Source organism: Macaca fascicularis, chromosome 14, assembly GCF_037993035.2.
Source record: "Macaca fascicularis isolate 582-1 chromosome 14, T2T-MFA8v1.1".
Taxonomy (NCBI): domain Eukaryota; kingdom Metazoa; phylum Chordata; class Mammalia; order Primates; family Cercopithecidae; genus Macaca; species Macaca fascicularis.
In genome coordinates this window covers 110,930,028-110,948,358 of record NC_088388.1, presented here as the reverse complement: position 1 = coordinate 110,948,358, position 18,331 = coordinate 110,930,028, and the positions used below count along the sequence as shown (strand labels likewise).

The 18,331-nt window shown below is 41.8% G+C and overlaps 1 protein-coding gene across 5 annotated transcripts in view; it reads right to left on the bottom strand.

The window, feature by feature from the left end:
- Positions 1–18,331, bottom strand: part of DIXDC1 (DIX domain containing 1) — a 99,840-nt gene that overhangs the window by 5,883 nt on the left and 75,626 nt on the right. For all 5 annotated transcript variants that reach the window (XM_015435704.4, XM_015435703.4, XM_015435705.4 and 2 more), the window contains one exon: positions 220–325. In XM_015435704.4, coding sequence (XP_015291190.1) covers positions 220–325 — 106 coding nt within the window. The remainder of the gene's footprint in view (positions 1–219; positions 326–18,331) is intronic.

Genomic DNA, 18,331 nt, shown 5'->3' with positions numbered 1-18,331 from the left:
CCTGTACCTAGTAGTAGATCATGACTTGTCTTTTATAATACCACTGAATAGTGGCAAAGCTGAAACTAGAATCTCTATCTCTCTGGCTCATCTCACTATAGTGAGATCTAACTATACTGCTTCTCAGACACCTTCCAGCTGCTCATATGGGCAGTAACTAATGAGGTTCTGCCTTCCTTTCCTTCTTTACAGTGAAGTATAATGATCCCAGAATCTCACCTCTTTGGTATATTGACCATGAAGGGCGTAAGTGACCGGTCAGTGAAATAGAGCACTTTAGTACAGGTGCTGCTGACAGTTGGAGAGCTCTGTGAGTGAGGCAACTCTACAATGAGAAAGAGACTCTGGTTAGAACATTCATTTGCTCCAAACCACCCGTCTGCAGTTATTCAAAATGTTCCGGGAGAACAAAGCTGCCTGAGGTCACAGCCCACAGCTCTCACACCCTTGCCAAACACCATGTCCATATGCTATGATTGCCTAGGACCACGAGCACGACTTGCTTCAGACATGGACACTATCACGAGGACTGATCATTCCTCACTCATAGTAGGGGAACAGCAACTGATAAAACAGGTGTCATTGCTAAAGATCAAAAAAGGACAGAGAAGCATGGCAAGATTTCAGCCAGGGAGGGCAGACACACAGCAGAAGCTGTAGACTCTGCTAATATTTAGGTTTTGGGGGTTCATAGTAGAGAATACTCATGTAACTCATAGAAAGAAAAGTCGATAGGAACAAGAACCACAGAAGCAAAGCAACCTTAGAAACTCAGATCCCAGGGGGCTCATGCTCCCAGTCTAAGAGGTACAGAACCGTAGCAACTTAAGATTTATAGTGTTGATGCCATAGTCTTTAACACAGGTTTCTTGATACACTTTTTTTTTTTTTTTTTTTTAAAGACAGGGTCTCGCCAGTTGCAGTGACTCACGCCTGTATTTTCCAACACTTTGGGAGGCCGACGCGGGTGGATCACGAGGTCAGGAGTTCAAGAACAGCCTGGCCAACATGGTGAAACCCTGTCTCTACTAAAAATACAAAGGTTAGCTGGGCGTGGTGGCGCACGCCTGTAATCCCAGTTACTTGGGAGGGTGAGGCAGAGAACTGCTTGAACCCGGGAGGTGGAGGTTGCAGTGAGCCGAGATGGCAACACTGCACTCCAGCCTGGGTGATAGAGCGACACTCCGTCCCCCCAGCAAAAAAAAAAAAAAAAAGACAGTCTTGCTCTATCGCCCAGGCTAGAGTGCAGTGGCACAACCTCAGCTCGCTGCAACCTCCACCTCCCGGGTTTAAGTCATTCTTGTGCCTCAGCCTCCCGAGTAGCTGGGATAACAGGTGTGTGCCACCACGCCCAGCTAATTTTTGTATTTTTAGTAGAGACAAGGTTTTGCCATGTTGGCCAGGCTGGTCTTGAACTCCCTGCCTCAAGTAATCCACCCACTTTGGCCTCCCAAACTATTGGGATTACGGGCATGGGCCACTGCACCTGGACTGTCTCTATCTTTTAAAAAGGTACTTTTGGAAAAGTATGAGTCCTTGTAATTATGACTTTCATAGGAGAAATGACAAATCAGAAACTTTTATCAAAAACTAATAACTAAACTGTTACTAAAATATCTCCTGCTATTCCACCTATACTGATCTTCCTCTTAACTTATTCTAGGTAGTCAGATTTGCAGCCACAGAACAGTAGTTCTGGGAGGGGGGTTAAAATAAGGAGTATGAAGGATGAATTAATAGAAGGGAAAAAGACAAAGGAACTTCACCTCTGTACAGAAATGGCATTCAGTCTGTTTTCAGAGTTTTTCTTCAAAGAATGCCAATTGGCCAGGTGCGGTGGCTCACGCCTGTAATCCTAGCACTTTGGGAGGTCAAAGTGGGCGGACTGCCTGAGCTCAGGAGTTCAAGACCAGCCTGGGCAACACGGTGAAACCCCGTCTCTACTAAAATATAAAAAATTAGCCAGGTGTGGTGGCATGCGCCTGTAGTTCCAGCTACTTGGGAGGCTGAGGCAGGAGAATCGCTTGAACCCGGGAGGCAGAGATTGCAGTGAGCCGAGATCGAGCCACTGCACTCAAGCCTTGGTGACAAAGTGAAACTCCGTCTCCAAAAAAAAAAGAATGCCAATTATTGTAACCTACATGCCATAATTCTCCTTTGCCCCAGCATCTAGCACAGTGCCCAGCACACAGTGGTTGTTGAATAAATAAAATATTCACTTTTAACATTAAAGCTATATATTTAATTCATTCATTCAGCAAACATTTATTGAGTACCTACTGTGTGTTCGATTTGAGAATATAAAAATCAACTATATGTGGTCTCCAACCTCCAAGAGTTTATCATTTAGTATGGATGATAAATACAATTACAAATAATTACAATACACTAAAATCAGATTTCTACAAGCTGTATTGGAAGACTGAAGATGACCAGGTTAATTTCTCCTGGAACAGGTCAGGAAGGGCCCATGGTTGGAGAGTCCTTTTTAAAAGCACCTTTTAGAAATCATAAGATACAGAAGTTGAAAAGAGTATTCCAAGAAGAGGGAAGGACAGGTGCAGAAGCATGAAATGGGATCATATATTTATAAAACTGTAGGTGAATTACTAAGGCTGGAGCATAATGAATACATCGGGAAGTTGTGAGGTAATTAAGTAGGCAGAGGCCAGATCACAAAAGACTGTGACAGGGTAAGAGTTCAGGATGTTAGTCTTAAGCTATGGAAAGTTACTAAAAGGTAGTGATATGATTAGACAGGCATTTTAGAAAAGTTGATCTCGCGGCAAAGTATGGATTGGATGGGCCAAACTGGAAACCAGAAATCCTGTGCGGTAGTTTAGGTGTTTGTCCCCCGACACCTCATGTTGAAAGTCGATCCCCAATGTTGGAGGTGGGGCCTAATGGCAAGTGTTTGGGTCATGGAGGCAGATTCCTCAAGACTAGATTAATGCCCTCCCTGGGGAGGAGGAATGAGTACTTACCCATTAGTTCCCACAAAACTGCTTGTTAAAAACAGCCTGGCACCTCCCTCCACTCTCTTGCTTCCTCTCTCCATGTAATCTCAGCACATGCCAACTCCCATTTGCCTTCTGCCGTGAGTGGAAGAGGACTGAGGCTTTCACCAGATGCCCACCTTCCAGCCAGCAGAATTGTGAGCCAAACAAACCTCTTTTCCTCCTAAGTTACCTAGCCTCAGGTATTCCTTTATGGCAACACTCAACTGACTAAGACATCCTGTTAAGAGGCAATGAAAACAATCTGACACATGATGATAGGAAAGATGTAGCCCTGGAGCCGGAGTAGGGATGGATTTGAAAGACCTTTAGAAAGTCAAAGTCTTAGTACTAGGGACATAGTTGAACACAGGGTGTATAAAAGGGAAAAGTAAACAATGACTGAGATTTACAACCTGGGAAGACAGATACATAGTAATACTATTACCTAAGACGGGAACACAAGCTGAATTATGTCATTCGTTATTCATTTTATTTTTTTTTATTTTTATTTTTTTTGAGACGGAGTCTCGCTCTGTCGCCCAGGCTGGAGTGCAGTGGCCGGATCTCGGCTCACTGCAAGCTCCGCCTCCCGGGTTCACGCCATTCTCCTGCCTCAGCCTCCCGAGTAGCTGGGACTACAGGTGCCCGCCACCTCACCCGGCTAGTTTTTTGTATTTTTTAGTAGAGATAGGGTTTCACCGTGTTAGCCAGGATGGTCTTGATCTCCTGACCTCGTGATCCACCCGTCTCGGCCTCCCAAAGTGCTGGGATTACAGGCTTGAGCCACCGCGCCCGGCCTCATTATTCATTTTAAATGTTTACTGGGTGCCTTATTATGTATCAAGTATTAGAGATACACAAATAAATTAGATATAATCCCCACCCTTAAGGAGCTCAAAAGTCTAGTGGAGTGAGATAGCAAAACAGTTACAATAAAATAAATATGAAAATAATATTGCCATGGACTGAATTGTGTCCCACCACCAAATTCATATGTTGAAGCCCTTATCTGCTATTTGACTGTATTGGAGATAGGGCCTTTAAGGAGGTAATTAAGATTACATGAGGTCCTACGGGTGGAGCCCTGATCCAACAGAACTAGTGTCCTTATAAGAGATACCAAAGCTTTCTCTCCCCCACGTGAGGACACAGAGAGAAGGTGGCCTTCTACAAGCCAGGCAGGGAGACCTCACCAAAACCTGGCCATGCTGGCAACCTGATCTTGTACTTCTAGCCTCCAGAACTGTAAGAAAATTAATTTATGTTGTTTAAGAGAGTTTAAGGTATTTTGCAATGGCAGCCCAAGCTGACTAATACAAATGTTATGTACACATTTGGGAAGAATTTCAAAGAAAGAGTAATCATGATGTCAAATGCTACACAGGGGTCTAATAGGCAAAGACTCGTTTGGTAAATATATTATTGATGATACTAGTGAAAAGTTGATTCAGATGACTAATAAAGAAGAATGAGTTGGACTGCATAGACTTTTCAAGTAAAAAAGCAAAATAAGGGTAATGAGGGAGAACTTGTCTCACCCAACATAAAGCCATATGACAAAATGATAGTTATTACAGTATTATGGCATTACTATAAAAAACATGTACAAAAAAACTAGACGATAAATGGCTGAGAAACATATCCTTGTGTGTGTCTACAAATTTAATACATGATTTTGAAAAGTACCACAAAACAGGTGATTAATAGTTATAGCTTATAAGTTTACATTTATTATCCATTTAGAGTTGATTTTTGCATATGGTACGAGGTATAGGTCAAACTTGCTTAAAAAAATAGATCTTTAAGAAAAGCCTATCCCTTTACCATTGAATTGTCTTTGCACTATTGTAGAAAATCAACTGGTAAATGTGTGTCTATTTTTAACTCTATGCTGTTCCACTCATCTATTTATCTACCAATTCACCAATACTACACTGTCTTGATTACCCTAACTTTACAGTTAGTTTTGATATCAGACAGTATGGTCCACCAACTGCATTGTTCATCTTTTTTCACCATTTGGGTTGGGAGGGCAGTTAATTCTAGTCCCCTTATTCTTTCCTATAAATTTTAGAATTGGCTTGTTTTTATCTACAGAAGCCTGGTAGGATTTTCATTGGAACTGCTTTGAAGCTATAGATTATTTGGGGAAGAACAGGCCATCTTAACAATGTTGAGTACTCCAATCCATAAACATAGTATACCTCTCTGTTTATTTAAATCTTTATTTCATCCTTGTTTTATAGTTCTCAGTATAGTCATTGCACATATTTTATGAAGTTTATACCTAAGATTTTCATGAGGGTTTTTCTTTTTCTTTTTTCTTTTTTATTATACTTTAAGTTCTAGGGTGCATGTGCACAACGTGCAGGTTTGTTACACAGGTATACATGTGCCATGTTGGTTTGCTGCACCCATCAACTCGTCATTTACATTAGGTATTTCTCCTAATGCTATCCCTCCCTGAGTTCCCCACCCCATGACAGGCCCCAGTGTGTGATGTTCCCTGCCCTGAGTCCAAGTATTCTCATTGTTCAAATTCCCACCTATGAGTGAGGACATGCAGTGTTTGGTTTTCAGTCCTTGTGATAGTTTGCTGATAATGATGGTTTCCAGTTTCATCCATGTCCCTGCAAAGGACATGAACTCATCCTTTTTTATGGCTGTGAAGTATTCCATTGTGTATATGTGCCACATTTTCTTAATCCAGTCTATCACTGATGGACATTTGGGTTGGTTCCAAGTCTTTGCAATTGTGAATAGTGCTGCAATAAACATGTGTGTGCATGTGTCTTTATAGTAGCATGATTTATAATCCTTTGGGTATATATCCAGTAATGGGATTGCTGGGTCAAATGGTATTTCTAGTCTAGATCCTTGAGGAATCGCCACACTGTCTTCCACAATGGTTGAACTAATTTACACTTCCACCAACAGTGTAAAAGCATTCCTATTTTTCCACATCCTCTCCAGCATCTGTGGTCTCCTGACTTTTTAATGATCGCCATTCTAACTGGTGTGAGATAGTATCTCGTTGTGGTTTTGATTTGCATTTCTCTGATGACCAGGGATGATGAGCTTTTTTTCATATGTTTGTTGACTGCAGAAATGTCTTCTTTTGATAAGTGTCTATTCATATCCTTTGCCCACTCTGATGGGGTTGCTTTTTTCTTGTAAATTTGTTTAAGTTCTTTGTAGATTCTGGGTATTAGCCTTTTGTCAGATGGGCAGATTGCAAAAATTTTCTCCCATTCTGCAGGTTGCCTGTTCACTCTGATGGTAGTTTCTTTTGCTGTGCAGAAGCTCTTTCGTTTAATTAGATCTCATTTGTCTATTTTGGCTTTTGTTGCCATTGCTTTTGGGGTTTTAGTCATGAAGTCCTTGCCCATGCCTATGTCCTGAATAGTATTGCCTAGGTTTTCTTCTAGGGTTTTTATGGTTTAGGTCTAACATTTAAGTCTTTAATGCATCTTGAATTAATTTTTGGATAAGGTGTAAGGAAGGGATCCAGTTTCAGCTTTCTACATATGACTAGCCAGTTTTCCAAGCACCATTTATTAAATAGGGAATCCTTTCCCCATTTCTTGTTTTTGTCAGGTTTGTCAAAGATCAGATGGTTGTAGATGTGTGGTGTTATTTGAGGCCTCTGTTCTGATTCAATGGTCTATATAGCTATTTTAGTACCAGTACCATGCTGTTTTGGTTACTGTAGCCTTGTAGTATAGTTTGAAGTCAGGTAGCGTGATGCCTGCAGCTTTGTTCCTTTGCTTAGGATTGCCTTGGCAATGCAGGCTCTTTTTGGTTTCATATGAACTTTAAAGTAGTTTTTTCCAATTCTGTGAAGAAAGACATTGGTAGCTTGATGGGAATGGCATTGAATCTATAAATTACCTTGGGCAGTGTGGCCATTTTCATGATATTTATTTTTTCTATCCATGAGCATGGAATGTTCTTCCATTTGTTTGTGTCCTCTTTTATTTCCTTGAGCAGTGGGGTTTGTAGTTCCCCATGAAGAGGTCTTTCACATCCCTCGTAAGTTGGATTCCTAGGTATTTTATTCTCTTTGTAGCAATTGTGAATGGGAGTCCACTCATGATTTGGCTGTTTGTTATTGGTGTATAGGAATGCTTGTGATTTTTGCACACTGACTTTGTATTCTGAGACTTTGCGGAGATTCTGGAGATTCTGGGCTGAGATGATGGGGTTTTCTAAATATACTATCATGTCATCTGCAAACATAGACAATTTGACTTCTTCTTTTCCAAATTGAATACCCTTTATTTCTTTCTCTTGCCTGATTGCCCTGGCCAGAACTTCCAATACTGTTGAAAAGGAGTGGTGAGAGAGGGCATCCCTGTCTTGTGCCAGTTTTCAAAGGAAATGCTTCCAGTTTTTGCCCATTCAATATGATATTGGCTGTGGGTTTGTAAAACTAGTTATTATTTTGAGATACATTCCATCAATACCTAGTTTATTGAGAGATTTTAACATGAAGGGCTGTTGAATTCTGTTGAAGGCCTTTTCTGCATCTATTGAGATAATCATGTGGTTTTTGTCTTTGGTTCTGTTTATGTGATGCATTACATTTATTGATTTGAGTATGTTGAACCAGCCTTGCATCCCAGGGATGAAGCCGACTTGATCATGGTGGATAAGCTTTTTGATGTGCTGCTGGATTCGGTTTGCCAGTATTTTATTGAAGATTTTCGCATTGATGTTCATCAGGATATTGGCCTAAAATTCTCTTTTTTTGTTGTGCCTCTGCCAGGTTTTGGTATCAGGATGATGTTGGCTTCATAAAATGAGTTAGGGAGGAGTCCCTCCTTTTCTGTTAATTGGAATAGTTTCAGAAGGAATGCTACCAGCTCCTCTTGGTACCTTTGGTAGAATTCAGCTGTAAATCCATCTGGTCCTGGACATCTTTTAGTTGGTAGGCTATTAATTATTGCTTCAATTTCAGAGCCAGTTATTGGCCTATTCAGAGATTCAACTTCTTCCTGGTTTAGTCTTGGGAGGGTGTATGTGTCCAGGAATTTGTCCATTTCTTCTAGATTTTCTAGTTTATTTGGTGGAGGTGTTTATAGTATTCTCTGATGGTAGTTTGTATTTCTGTGGGATCGGTGGTGATATCCCCTTTATCATTTTTTATTGCATCGATTTGATGCCTCTCTCTTTTCTTCTTTATTAGTCTTGCTAGCCGTCTATCAGTTTTGTTGATCCTTTCAAAAAACCAACTCCTGGATTCATTGATTTTTTGAAGTCTTTTTTGTGTCTCCATCTCCTTCAGTTCTGCTCTGATCTTAGTTATTTCTTGCCTTCTGTTAGCGTTTGAATTTCTTTGCTCTTGCTTTTCTAGTTCTTTTAATTGTGATGTTAAGGTGTCAATTTTATATCTTTCCTGCTTTCTCTTGTGGGCATTTAGTGCTATAAATTTCCCTCTACACACTGCTTTAAATGTGTCTCAGATATTCTGGTATGTTGTGTCTTTGTTCTCATTGGTTTCAAAGAATATCTTTATTTCTGCCTTCATTTCGTTATGTACCCAGTAGTCATTGAGGAGCAGGGTGTTCAGTTTCCATGTAGTTGTGCGCTTTTGAGTGAGTTTCTTAATCCTGAGTTCTAATTTGATTGCACTGTGGTCTGAGAGACAGTTTGTTGTGATTTCTGTTTTTTACATTTGCTGAGGAGTGTTTTACTTCCAACTATGTGGTCAATTTTAGAATAAGTGTGATGTGGTGCTAAGAAGAATGTATATTCTGTTGATTTGGGGTGGAGAGTTCTGTAGATGTGTATTAGGTCTGTTTGGTGCAGAGCTGAGTTCAAGTCCTGGATATCCTTGTTAACCTTCTGTCTCATTGATCTGTCTAATGTTGACAGTGTGGTGTTAAAGTCTCCCATTATTATTGTATGGGAGTCTAAGTCTCTTTGTAAGTCTCTAAGGACTTGCTTTGTGAATATTGGTGCTCCTGTATTGGGTGCATATATATTTAGGATAGTTAGCTCTTCTTGTTGAATTGATCCCTTTACTATTATGTAATGGCCTTGTGTCTTTTGATCTTTGTTGGTTTAAAGTCTGTTTTATCAGAGACTAGGATTTCAGCCCCCCCCCTCCTTTTTTTTTTCTTTGCATTTCCTTGGTAGATCTTGTTCCATCCCTTTATTTTGAACCTATGTGTGTCTCTGCACGTGAGATGGGTCTCCTAAGTACAGCACACTGATGGGTTTGACTCTATCCAATTTGCCAGTCTATCACTTTTAATTGGGGCATTTAGCCCATTTACATTTAAGGTTAACATTGTTATGTGTGAATTTGATCCTGTCATCATGATGTTAGCTGGTTATTTTGCCCATTAATTGATGCAGTTTCTTCATAGCATCAATGGTCTTGACAATTTGGCATGTTTTTGCAGTGGCTGGTACCGGTTGTTCTTTTCTATGTTTAGTGCTTCCCTCAGGAGCTCTTATAAGGCAGTCCTGGTGGTGACAAAATCTCTTAGCATTTGCTTGTCCATAAAGGATTTTATTTCTCCTTCACTTATGAAGCTTAGTTTGGCTGGATATGAAATTCTGGGTTGAAAATTTTTTTAAGAATGTTGAATATTGGCTCCCACTCTCTTCTGGCTTGTAGAGTTTCTGCCGAGAGATCTGCTGTTAGTCTGTTTCCCGTTGTGGGTAACCTGACCTTTCTCTCTGGCTGCCCTTAACATTTTTTCCTCCATTTCCACCTTGGTGAATCTGACAATTATGTGTCTTGGGTTGCTCTTCTTGAAGAGTATCTTTGTGGTGTTCTCTGTATTTCCTGAATTTGAATGTTGGCCTGCCTTGCTAGGTTGGGGAAATTCTCCTGGATAATATCCTGAAGAGTGTTTTCCAACTTGGTTCCATTCTCCCCGTCACTTTCAGGTACACCAATCAAACGAAGATTTGGTCTTTTCACATAGTCCCATATTTCTTGGAGGCTTTGTTTGTTTCTTCTTACTCTTCTTTCTCTAAACTTCTCTTCTCACTTTATTTCATTAATTTGATCTTCAATCCCTGATACCCTTTCTTCCACTTGATCGCATTGGCTATTGAAGCTTGTGCATGTGTCACGAAGTTCTTGTGCCATGGTTTTCAGTGCCATCAGGTCATTTAAGGTCTTCCCTACACCGTTTATTCTAGTTAGCCACTCATCTCATCTTCTTTTAAGGTTTTTAGCTTCCTTGCGATGGGTTTGAACATCCTCCTTTAGCTCGGAGAAGTTTGTTATTACCAACCTTCTGAAGCCTACTTCTGTCAACTCGTCAAAGTCATTCTCCGTCCAACTTTGTTCTGTTGCGGGCAAGGAGCTGTGATCCTTTAGAGGAGAAGAGGTGCTCTGGTTTTTAGAATTTTCAGCTTTTCTGCTCTGGTTTCTCCCTGTCTTTGTGGTTTTATCTACCTTTGGTCTTTGATGTTGGTGACCTACAGATGGGGTTTTGGTGTGGATGTCCTTTTTGTTGATGTTGATGCTATTCCTTTCTGTTCATTAGTTTTCCTTCCAACAGTCAGGTCCCTCAGCTGCAGGTCTGTTGGAGTTTGCTGGAGGTCCACTCCAGACCCTGTTTGCCTGGGTATCACCAGTGGAGGCTGCAGAACACCAAATATTGCAGAACAGCAAATATTGCTGCCTGATCTTTCCTCTGTAAGCTTTGTCCCAGAGGGGCACTTGCCTGTATGAGGTGTAAGTCGTCCTCTACTGGGAGGTATCTCCCAGTTAGGCTACATGGGGGTCAGGGACCCACTTGAGGAGTCTGTCCGTTCTCAGAGCTCAAACACCGTGCTGATAGAACCACTGCTCTCTTTGGAGCTGTCAGACAGGGACGTTTAAGTCTGCAGAAGTTTCTGCTGTCTTTTGTTCAGCTATGCCCTGCCCCCAATGGTGGGGTCTACAGAGGCAGCAGGCCTGGCTGAGCTGTGGTGGGCTCTGCCTAGTTCGAGCTTCCAGGCAGCTTTGTTTACCTACTCAAGCCTCAGCAATGGCGGACGCCCCTCCCACTGCCAGGTTGTTGCCTCACAGTGTGATCTCAGATTGCTGTGCTAGCAGTGAGCAAGCCTTCGTGTGTGTGGGACCCCCCAAGCCAGGCACTGGACAGTATCTCTTGGTCTGCGTTTGCTAAGACCAGGAAATGGAAATGCACAGTATCTCGGGGAGGAGTGTCCCATTTTTCCCAGGTACAGTCTGTCAGGGATTCCCTTGGCTAGGAAAGGGAAATCTCCCAACGCCTTGCACTTCCTGGGTGAGGTGATGTCCCACCCTGCTTTGGCTCGCCCTCCATGGACTGCACCCACTGTCCAATGAGATGAACCAGGTACCTCAGTTGGAAATGCAGAAATCACTTGTCTTCTGCGTCGATCCCGCTGGGAGCTGCAGACCGGAGCTGTTCCTATTTGGCTATCTTGGAACCCGTCCCAGGTTTTTCTTTTTCTAAGAGATGGGGTCTTGCTATGTTGGCCAGGTTGGTTTTGAACACCTGGCCTCAAGTGATCCTCCCACCTTGACCTCCCAAAGTGCTGGGATTACAGGCTTGAGCCACCACACCCAGCCCTCATGGGGGAATTTTTGGTGTTACTATAAGTGATTCTTTTACAATTTTTTCCATTTCCAAATATTCATTGCTAGTATATACAAGTAGTTTTTTTTTTAGTTGACCTTGTGTCCTGTGACTTTGCTAAACTCCCTTCTTAGATATATTAGCTTTATTATAGATTCTTTGGGATTTTCTTCTTAGACAATCATGTCATCTACAACACAGGCCATGCTAAAGTTACTTCTTAGACACAGTAACTTTATTATAGTTTCTTTGGGATTTTCTATAGAGACAATCATGTTATCTATAAACAGAGGCTGTTTTGTGCCTTCCTTTCCAATCTCTATGCCTTTTCTTTCTTTTCCTTGCATCTGTGTTCATTAGAGATACTGGTTTTGGTGTCAGGGTAAAATAAAATGTACTGGGAAGTGTTCCATCCTCTTCTACTTTCTAGAAGGATTTACATAGAATTAGTATTATTTATTCCTGAAGTGCACCCATCTGGTCCTAGAGTTTTCTTCAATGGAGGATTTTAAACTAAAAATTAAATTTCTTTAATAACTATAAAACTAGGTTATCTATTTTCTTTTAAGTTTTGGTAGTTTGTATCTTTTAAGGAATTTATCCATTTTGTCAAATTGTTAAATTTATGAATAAAAAGTTTTTTCTAATACTCCTTTATTGTGCTTTTAATGTTTACAACATCTATAGTAATGTTGCCTCTTTCAATTCTTTTTTTTTTTTTTTTGAGACAGTCTCACTCTGTTGCCCAGGCTAGAGTACAGTGGTGTAATCTTGGCTCACTGCAACTTCTGCCTCCTCGTTTCCTGGGTTCAAGTGATTCTCCTGCCTCAGCCTCCCGAGTAGCTGAGATTACAGGCACCTGCCACCATGCATGGCTGGTGTTTGTATTTTTAGTAGAGATGGGGTTTCGACATGTTGGCCAGGCTGGTCTCGAACTCCTCACCTCAAGTGATCCACCCACCTCGGCCTCCCAAGTGCTGGGATTACAAGCGTGAACCACTGTGCCCTGCCTGTTTCACTTCTAATATTGGTATCTTCTATCTTCTTTTTATCTTGGTCAGTTTGTCTATAGATTTATCAACTTTATTAAACTTTCCAAATAACCAAATTTTGGGTTGATTTTTTTCCCTATTTTCTAGTTTCAGTGTATTTTATTTCCAGTCTCATATTTATCCCTTCTTTTTGCTTGCTTTGAATTTAGTTTGCTTTTCTTTATCATGTTTCTTAAGGTAGCTTAAATTATTGAGTTCATTCATTGAAAACTCTTCTCGTGTATAAAGAGTACTTAATGCTATGAATTTCCTTCTAAGCACTGTTTTTGTCACATCTCACAAATTTTTATTGTGTTTTCATTTTCTACTCAATTCAAAATATTTTGTAATTTCCTTTATGAATTCCTCTTTGACCCAAAGGATACTTAGAAATATGTTTTTCAATTTCCAAATATTTGGGGATTTTTCCAGATATTTTTCTGTTGACCTCTGTCTGGATTAATTCCATAAACAACACTGCATAAATTCAATTCTAAAAAATTTGTTTTGTTTTATGGCCAGAATGTGGCCTATCTTGGTAAATGTTTCAAATGCACTTGAAACATTTGGAGTATTCTCTAAATGTCAGTTAGAAAGAGCTGGTTGGTAGTGCTGTCCAGGTGGTTTTTGTTTTTTGTTTTGTTTGTTTGTTTGTTTTTGAGACGGAGTCTTGCCCTGACACCCAGGCTGGAGTGCAGTGGCACAATCTTGGCTCACTGCAACCTCTGCCTCCCGGGTTCGAGTGATTCTCCTGCCTCAACCTCCCAAGTAGCTGGGGTTACAGGCACTTGCCACCATGCCCGGCTAATTTTTATATTTTTAATAGAGACAGAGGTTTCACCATGTTGGCCAGGCTGGTCTCAAACTCCTGACCTAAAGTAATCTGCCCACCTTAGCCTCCCAAAGTGCTAGGATTACAGTCGTGAGCCACCGCGCCCGGCCCAGGTTTCCCATATTCTTATTGATGTTCTGTACACTACTTCTACTGATTACTGCAAAAGAAATATTAAAGCCTCCAAGAGATAGGGGTTTCACCATGATGGCCAGGCTGGTCTCGAACTCCTGACCTCAAGTAATCTGCCCGCCCTGGCCTCCCAAAGTGCTGGGATTACGTCATGAGCCACCGCGCCCGGCCCAGGTTTTCTATCTTCTTATTGATGTTCTGTACAGTACTTTTACTGATTACGCAAAAGAAATATTAAAGCCTCCAACTGTAACTAGGTTGATTTATTTCTCCTTTCAGTTTTTGTTTCATGTAGTTTTTGAGGGGGAGAGGAGGGAGGACAGTGTCTCATTCTGTCACCCAGTTGCCCAAGCTGGAGTGCAGCCTCCAACTCCCAGACTCAAGTGATCCTCCTGCCTCAGCCTCCCAAGTAGCTAGGACTTCAGGCATATGCCACCACACCTGGCTAATTAAAAAAACTTTTTTTTTTTTGTAGAGTCAGAGTCTCACCATGTTGCCCAGACTTGTCTCAAACTTCTGGGCACAAGTGATCCTCCTGCCTCAGCCTCCCAAAATGCATGGGATTACAATGAGCCACAGTGCCTGGCCTGCTTCATGTATTTCAAAGCTGTCATTGGGTATACACACATTTAGGATTATTATGTCTTCTTGGTGAATTGACCTTTTTATCATTAGGTATCATTTTTATACCTGGAAATATTCCTTGTTCTCAAGTATACTTTATCAGATACTAATATAACCACACTTCCTTTTGATTAGTGTTTCCATGGTATAGCTTTATCCATCTTTTTACTTTTAAATCCATTTATATCATTATATTTATAGTGGGTTTCCTATAAACAGTAGCTGGTTGAGTCTTTCTCACCTGTATGTGCATGTTATCAACATTTTCACTACAGCCTTTAACATATGAATCATAGTTACTTTAAATTCCTTGTCTGCTGGTTTCGACATCCTTGTCACATTTGAGTTTGGTTCTGTTGACTGCTTTTGCTCTTCACAGTGGCTTCGTTTTTCTCTTGCTCTTGTGGGTGCCTCATAATTTCTGACTGAATGCCAGACATATGTTAAGACAGGAGAGACAGAGGTAAAAATATCTGTTTAGAAATGGGCACACTGTTTGTTCTTCCAGGCCATTAGTGGGGACAGTTGAGTTAATTTGGTCAGAAGCTGAGCTGGGATTGAGATTTTTGTTAAGGTTACCTTCAGTGCACCACCATTTTCCAAGTCTTCTAGAGTTAGGTTTAGGGACAGCTGGTTGTTGGAGAGTTGTTCCTCGATGTTCCTTCCCCTCCCTCAGCTGTAGGCTTTCCTCATGTGCCTGTGCCTGGGTCAGCCTCTGTATGCTGTTTCCTGCCTCAGAAGCAGTCCACTGCTGCTAATTAAACAGTGCTTGCCCCTGTGGTGGTGGGAGATGAGCAGTGCTTCTCTGTTGTCCTCATGCAGCCCCAGTTTTTAAGTGGGGTTTTCTCAGTGATCCTGTCCCTTCCTCAGTGGCAGGCGACCTCTTATAATCTGAGTCCAAGACAGTTTCCTGCCCCTCTGCCAAGGTAGTGTTCCTTTTCCTTTCCATTGCCACTAGGTGTAATGGGTCTTCACCTTTGCCTACAGCAGGGACGGAGGGGTCAACAGGATTTGCTTCCCTTCCACAGTGGCTCAAGGCTTTGCTCCATAAGCAAGAATGGTCCACATGTGGCTTCATGCCTTTCCTGCAGTGGCAGCTGCCCCCTTGCTCCATGAAGGAGGGAGGGAGGGTTTTTTTAGACTCTAGCCCCATGACCAACCTTTTTTTAACCAAAAGCATATTTTATTAATTTTTAAATTGATACATATTAGTTATACGTATTTTTAGATTATATACATATATATGTGGGGGATTTTTGTTTTTTTTTTGAGACAGAGTCTCGCTCTGTCACCCAGGCTGGAGTGCAGTGGCCCGATCTCAGCTCACTGCTAGCTCCACCTCCCGGGTTAACGCCATTCTCCTGCCTCAGCCTCCCAAGTAGCTGGGACTGCAGGCGCCCGCCACCACGCCTGGCTAATTTTTTTGTATTTTTAGTAGAGACGGGGTTTCACCGTGTTAGCCAGGATGGTCTTGATCTCCTGACCTTGTGATCCGCCTGCCTCGGCCTCCCAAAGTGCTGGGATTACAGGTGTGAGCCACCGTGCCCGGCATATATATATATTTTTAAGATGGGGTTTTGTTATGTTGCCCAGGCTGGTCTCAAATCCCTGGACACAAATAATACTCCCACATCAGCCTCCCAAGTAGCTGAGGTTACAGGCGAAAGCCCACCATGCCTGGCTCGTGTTATTTTGATATGTGCATACAATGTGCAATGATCAAGTCAGAGTAACTGGGATATCTATCACCTCAAACATTATCTTTTCTCCTTTTTTTTGAGACAGAGTTTCACTCTTGTTGCCCAGGCTGGAGTGCAATGGCGCAATCTCGGCTCACCACAACCTCAACCTCCTGGGTTTGAGCGATTCTCCTGCCTCAGCCTCCTGAGTAGCTGGATTACAGGCATGTGCCACCACACCTGGCTAATTTTTGTATTTTTAGTAGAGACAGGGTTTCACCATGTTAGCCAACCTCAGGTGATCCACCTGCCTCGGCCTCCCAACGTGCTGGGATTACAGGTGTGAGCCACCGCACCTGGCCTACATTTATCTTTTCTTTATATTAAAACATCCCAATTCTTCTAGCTCTTTTATTTTTTTATTTTTCCTTTTTGAGACAGTCTCATTCTGTCGCCCAGGCTGGAGTGCAGTGGTGCGATCTCAGCTCACTGCAACCTCTGCTTCCTGGGTTCAAACGATTCTTGTGTCTCAAGTGGCTGGGATTACAGGTGCTTGCCACCACACCTGCTAATTTTTGTATTTTTAGTAGAGATAAGGTTTCACCTGCCTCAGCCTCCCAAAGTGCTGGGATTACAGGCATGAGCCACCACGCCCAGCCTAGCTATTTCAAACTATACAATAAATTATAGGTATAGTCACCCTACTTTCCTATCAAACACTAGATCTCACTCCTTTTATCTAACTGTATTTTTGTATCCATTAACCAACCTCTCTGTCACCCTCCCCAAGCCTTCCCAGGTTCTGGTTACCACCAATCTACTCTCTATCTCCATGAGATACATTTTTTTTTTAGCTCCCACATACTAGTAGAGAACATGTGGTATTTGTCTTTCTGTGCCTGGCTTATTTCACTTCACATAATAAGATCTAGCTGCATCCATGTTGCTGCAAAAGAAAGGATTTTATGCTTTGTTATAGCAGAATAATAATATTCCTTTGCATATATATATATATATATATATATACACACACACACACACATTTTTTTTTCTTTATCCACTCATCTGTTGATGGTCACTTCGATGAATTCTATATCTTGGCTATTGTGTTTTTGTTTATTTGGTGTTTTGTTTTGTTTTTGAGACAGGATCTCACTCTGGAGTGCAGTGGCACAAACCATAGCTCACCACAGCTTTTGTCTCCCAGGCTAAAGCTGTCCTTCCACTGCAGCCTCCTGAGTAGCCGGGACTACAAGCATGTGCCACCATGCCCAGCTAATTTTATTTTTAGTAGAGACAAGGTCTTGCTATGTTGCCCAGGCTGATCTCAAATTCCTGAGCTCAAGCTATCTTCCTGCCTCAGCCTCCCAGAGTGCTGGGATTACAGGCACGAGCCACTGTGACCGGCCTTGGCTATTGGAAATAGTGCTGCAATAAACATGGGAACACAGATACTTCTTTGATATACTGATTTCCTTTCTTTTGGATATATACCCAGCAGTGGAATTGCTGGCTCATATGGTAGCTCTATTTGTATTTTTTTTTTTTTTTTGAGGAATGTCCACACTGTTTTCTATTGTAACTGTACTCATTTACATGCCCACCAATGGTGTATAATATTCATTCCCCTTTCTCTGCATCCTTGCTAGCATCCTTTTTTTTTTTTTCACATGCCCGCTGTGTCAAATGTCTTTTTGATAAAAGGCATTTTAACTGGAGTGAGATGATATCTCACTGTCACAACCAATCTTTTCATAAGCACCTGGTAGTCATGAAAAAGTATCTGCAAGTGGGTGCAAATTCCTCTTGTGTCTGTGGCTCCCAAGGTTCCTATGCTGTCTTCTCAGCCTTTAGCAAATAATTAAAAATCTCAGGCCGGGTGCAGTGGCTCACCCCTGTAATCCCAACACTTTGGGAGGCCGAAGCGGGCAGATCACCTGATGTCAGGAGTTCAAGACCAGTCTGGCCAACATGGTGAAAACTCATCTCTACCAAAAATACAAAAATTAGCCAGGTGTAGTGGTGGGCACCTGTAATCCCAGCTACTTGGGAGGCTGAGGCAGGAGAATCGCTTGAACCTGGGAGGCAGAGGTTGCAGTGAGCCAAGATTGTGTCATTGCACTCCAGCCTGGGCAACAAGAGCAAGACTCCGTCTCAAAAAAAAAAAAAAAAAAAAAAAATCTCAGCTGAATTCTTATCTGTTGTATAGTGGCCCCATCTTCCTCCCAGGCTCTACCACAAGTGAGCCCGTACTTTCATCCTATTTCTCCTTGTAGGCGCCTGTTTCTTTTACAGGTTAGTTGATTACACTATGATCTCATCTCTCTGATGGGTTCAAGAAAGTTACGATTTTTCAGATTCTCCAACTTTTTCTTGTTTCAGTAGAAGCAAGGCTCTTTCTGGCTTTCTACATCCTAGGTAGAAGGCAGAACTGCTATTTTTTACAAAATCTCACTTTTTA